The 4,726-nt window shown below is 51.8% G+C and overlaps 1 protein-coding gene across 1 annotated transcript in view; it reads right to left on the bottom strand.

Moving 5' to 3' along the window:
• Positions 1-6: 6 nt before the first annotated feature.
• Positions 7-4,726, bottom strand: part of LOC109926012 (neural cell adhesion molecule L1-like) — a 32,142-nt gene continuing 27,422 nt past the window's right edge. The window contains exons 17-18 of the mRNA XM_048619956.1: positions 2,535-2,685; positions 7-1,003 (exon numbers count right to left, since the gene is read on the bottom strand). Of these exons, the coding sequence (XP_048475913.1) occupies positions 653-1,003; positions 2,535-2,685 (502 nt within the window). The 3' untranslated portion in view covers positions 7-652. The remainder of the gene's footprint in view (positions 1,004-2,534; positions 2,686-4,726) is intronic.

The raw sequence follows: 4,726 nt of genomic DNA, 5'->3' as shown, positions 1-4,726 counted from the left end.
AAAGGAACAGCATGGGGTTAGATAGAGTAAAGCTTCCTCTACACTGTCCCCCCATCAAACACTCCCAGGAATAGGGGGGTTAGATACAGAGCAAAGCTCACTCTACACCATTCCCCACCTAGCCCTTCTTGGGTGGGGTGGGCTGGGGTTTTAGACCCAGAGTGACTGAGCTCACTGGGACCAGGTTTGGTGGGGGGGGGGGTCGGGCGGGGAACACGAATTAGCGTGCTGCCCACTCCCTTGGTTTTCTCTGGTAGAAACCCCGGGCCTGGCTGAACCTCGGGCTGCAAACGACGAGAGAAAGGGGTTGGGGGGGGGTGCTTTGTCCAATCTGGCCGTGCTTGAACTAGATACCCCTCCCCACATCCCCGCCTTCTGCATTCCCTGGAGAACGTTGCTCGATCCTGCTCTGCTGTGACGTTTGGGGGGGGGGGGGGCATGGGAAATCAGCATCAGACGTTCACAGGATGACCGTAACCGCTTCTAAATTGTCTGACGGGGGGGTGGGGGGTTGGGGGGAGTGAGGGTTCAAAAGATGGGGTAATTAAAATACGAAAGAAAGTTTGGCAATTATAGGTAGCACCGTTAGGGGTTGAGGGAAGTCGGTGCTGTGGTTCGGGGCTAGTCAGAGGGCCGCTGGCAGCCATCGAATCTAATCCAGAGTGATGTCTACGTTGACGGGTGAGTTACCCCCTGAGCTGCCATTTCCGTTGGCCCTGTCCTTGCCCTCCCTCTTGCCACTGTACTGCCCGATGAACGATCCGTCCTCGTTAAACCTCATGTCCACGCTGCCACCGTAATCCACCAGGCTGTCATCACTGCCCAGGGGCTTTATTTGCTCGTCCAGCGATGGCTGGCTACCATCAAATGGTTTCTCTTCCTGGTCGTTGTCGCTGCAGGGTTTTGGGGGGTGGCGGGGGGGGTTAGAACAGGGCAAGGGTGAGGCACAAGGCTCATTCATTCTATCACCTCTTCCTCCCCACTCCCGACCCCTGCACGTACACAGGAACAGGAGGCCATTCAGCCCCCTCCCCTCCTCCTCAAGCCTGTTACACAGGAACAGGAGGCCATTCAGCCCCCTCCCCTCCTCCTCGAGCCTGTTACACAGGAACAGGAGGCCATTCAGCCCCCGCTCCTCCTCCTCGAGCCTGTTACACAGGAACAGGAGGCCATTCAGCCCCGCTCCTCCTCCTCCTCGAGCCTGTTACACAGGAACAGGAGGCCATTCAGCCCCTCCTCGAGCTGTCACACAGGAACAGGAGGCTATTCAGCAACCCCTAACCACCCAAACCCCCACCCCACCCACAGCCTGTTGTAGGTATACCACTGGGTGAGAATGAACATTTATTTGCTGTCTCTCTGACAGTGCATGGATTAACACATGCCCCCAAACAGTTTATTAATTAAAAGGCAACATTTCAGAAGTGGTAAAATCTCACACAAACACACACACCCCCACACAAACACACACAGACATTCTCTCACACACACACACACTCCCATAAACACACGTACATTCTCACATAAACACTCCCATAAACACACACACCCCCTCACACACACACACACATACACTCTCACATAAACACTCCCATAAACACACACACCCTCACACAAACACACACACCCCCTCACACACACACACACATACACTCTCACACACACAAACACACACACCCTCACACAAACACACACACCCCCTCACACAAACACACACACCCCCTCACACACACACATACACTCTCTCACACACACACCCTCACACAAACACACACACCCCACACAAACACACACACCCCCTCATACAAACACACACACCCCCTCACAAACACACACACACACCCCCTCACAAACACACACACCCCCTCACAAACACACACACACAAACTCAGAAACACACACACAGGGCTGCAGAGGCTAAGAGAAGTGTGTGGCATGATGTTGGATTTACAAAGTGATGTCCGTGCCTATCTGAGTCTGAACCTCTCTGCGAACCATGCAGGTAAGGGGTGCCGGGGCACAGGACAAAACCCAGTTTTCCAGTTGGGATTGAACAGCGAGAGCCAGCCTAGAGACAGCGTCAAGAGGACAAGAGGCAATGGAGCCTCCTCGCTGTGCAATGCCGACAGAGCCAGTTAAATTCACATCCAGGGCGCACATAGACTCAGACACAGGAAGTCTGCCTTGGCTTTGTTTGTGAGCGTTTCGGTCCGCACCCATTCTGGAGAGAGAAACTGATCGCGGGCCACTCAAATTCATCTTCCTCGGGCAGCTTCAATCTTCCTTAAGGTGTTGGTGACTTTCATTTTGTGGAGATGGCCCCCCATCCCACCTCGGACATTGTGTGCGCGCGAGGGAAACAGATCAAAAATGCTGTCGAGAGCAGCACTCCCTGTGAAGAGAGTCTGGAGGTTCACCAGCTCAGCAAGGGGGCACTGAATCGAACAGGCAAGGGTCTTGCTCCAATCAAGCAAGCTCCACAGTGGCATGGCAACACTCCAAGGGCTGACAGAAGGACAGCAAAGTTGCCAGACCGCAAGCCGAAGAGTCGCTTGAGATGGACGACGTCTCATGGATGAAACCGGGCCACTGGCCTCGCAAGAAATGGGTCTCTTCTCCTTCCCAAACCGCTCTTCCCGTGGGGACAGAAAGAACTGCTGAGAGCCGGAATGGCAGCGGGCACCACTGACACACACACAAAAAAAGATGATTCGAAGCGAGATGACAGATTTTAGCTAAATTTCACTTTGCCAGAGCAGAGCACTGGGGAGTGATTAAGAGTGCAAACATTCAACACTCCCGACAAAAAGCCAGCCCACTTAGCAACTTGGGACGCGTTCTGGGCTGTCCTTGTACACAGTCTACGTGGACAACGCCCACCCCACCCCACCCCCCAGAGATAAGGTAGCGCCCGCAGATGAACAGGGTGTTTAATGCCAGTCAATGCCACTTCCATCGATCCCTGCGCGTGCATTGTAACCAGGTGGGTTCCTAATGGTACACAGATGCATTGTACGTGGCTGTTCCTCTGGCTACCGCTTACGGCTTGCTTCCAGGGTGATTGCACCAGCAGGAAGCAATCCTTTCGTCGCACGCAATGGATCGGGAAGGGTGAATCTCACTATCTGCACAGAACGACCATCAGTGATACAGCACGGAAACGGACGCTTCGGCCCAACCAGTCCATGCTGACCCTAATCCCAAGCTAAACCAGTCCCACTTGCCTGCGCTTGGCCCGAGATCCCTCCAAACCTTTTCTATCCATGTACTTCTCCAAATGTCTTTTAAACGTTGTATCTGTACCCACATCCACCACTTCCTCTGGAAGTTCATTCCACACACGGGCCACTCTGTGTAAAAACAAAACTGCCCCTCATGTTAATTTTAAATCTCTCTCCTCTCACCTTAAAAATATGCTCCCCAGTCCCACCCTGGGGAAAAGACACCCACCATTCACCTTATCTATGTGCTTCATGATCTTATAAACCTCTCTAAGGTCACCCCTCAGCATCCAGGGAGAATAGCCCCAGCCTCTCATAACTCAAATCCTCCATTCCCAGCAACATCCTGGTAAATCTCTCTCGAACCCCCTCCAGTTTAATAATATCCTTCCTATAACAGGGCAACCAGAACTGGGACACAGTGCTCCAGAAGAGGCCACACCAACGTCCCTGTACAACCTCAACATGATGTCCCCAACTCCTACACTCAAAGGGTCTGAGCGATGAAGGCAAGCGTGCCAAATGCCTCCTTCCCCACCCTGTCTACCTGTGACGCTAACTTCAAAGGATTATGTCCCTGAGCCCCCCCTTGGTCTCTCTGTTCTACAACACCACCCCAAGGCCCTACTTTTAATTGTATAAGTCCGGCCCTTTTAGTACCTCACATGTATCCAACTTTAACTCCATCTGCCACTCCCCAGTCCATTGACCCAGTTGATTAAGATCTCTGTGTAATCTTAGAGAAAGGAAATGCACATGTATACCATTAGGAAAACCTGCATGGTTACAATGCTTGTGCAGAGATTGCTGGACGTGGAAATGACTGGTGTTCGCAACCTGTTTTATTAGTGAATGATAATTTCTGATGTCACCATTACAGGGTCACCTCTGTAATTTGTGCAGATGTCATGTAGTTTTCTGTTTGTCTTCTGGTGAAAAGGAGGATGTTTGGAGAACGGGCCTGTTGTACTGGCTGCAATACCTGGGTGGGTATCTCTACCTGTGGTAGAAGTGCCTCAGTCTGCAGTCTGTTACGCCCATTAAACACATCACCTGGGACATACCACATGTACTGACACACACACACAGACACATGCATAGACACTCTCACACACACAGACACATACACACACACTCTCACACACACAGACACGCACTCACTCAAACACAGACACACACTCACACACACAGACACACTCACTCACACACACACACTCTCACACAGACAGACACACACTCACTCACACACAGACACACACTCTCACATACACATACACACACTCACTCAAACACAGACACACACTCACTCAAACACAGACACACACTGTCACACACACAGACACACACTCACTCAAACACAGACACACACTCACTCAAACACAGACACACACTCAAACACAGACACACACTCTCACACACACAGACACACACTCACTCAAACACAGACACACACTCACTCAAACACAGACACACACTCAAACACAGACACACACTCTCACACACAC

The sequence above is a fragment of the Rhincodon typus genome, chromosome 44 (genome assembly GCF_021869965.1).
Source record: "Rhincodon typus isolate 14 chromosome 44, sRhiTyp1.1, whole genome shotgun sequence".
Taxonomy (NCBI): Eukaryota; Metazoa; Chordata; class Chondrichthyes; order Orectolobiformes; family Rhincodontidae; genus Rhincodon; species Rhincodon typus.
This window is presented reverse-complemented; position numbering and strand designations above follow the sequence as displayed.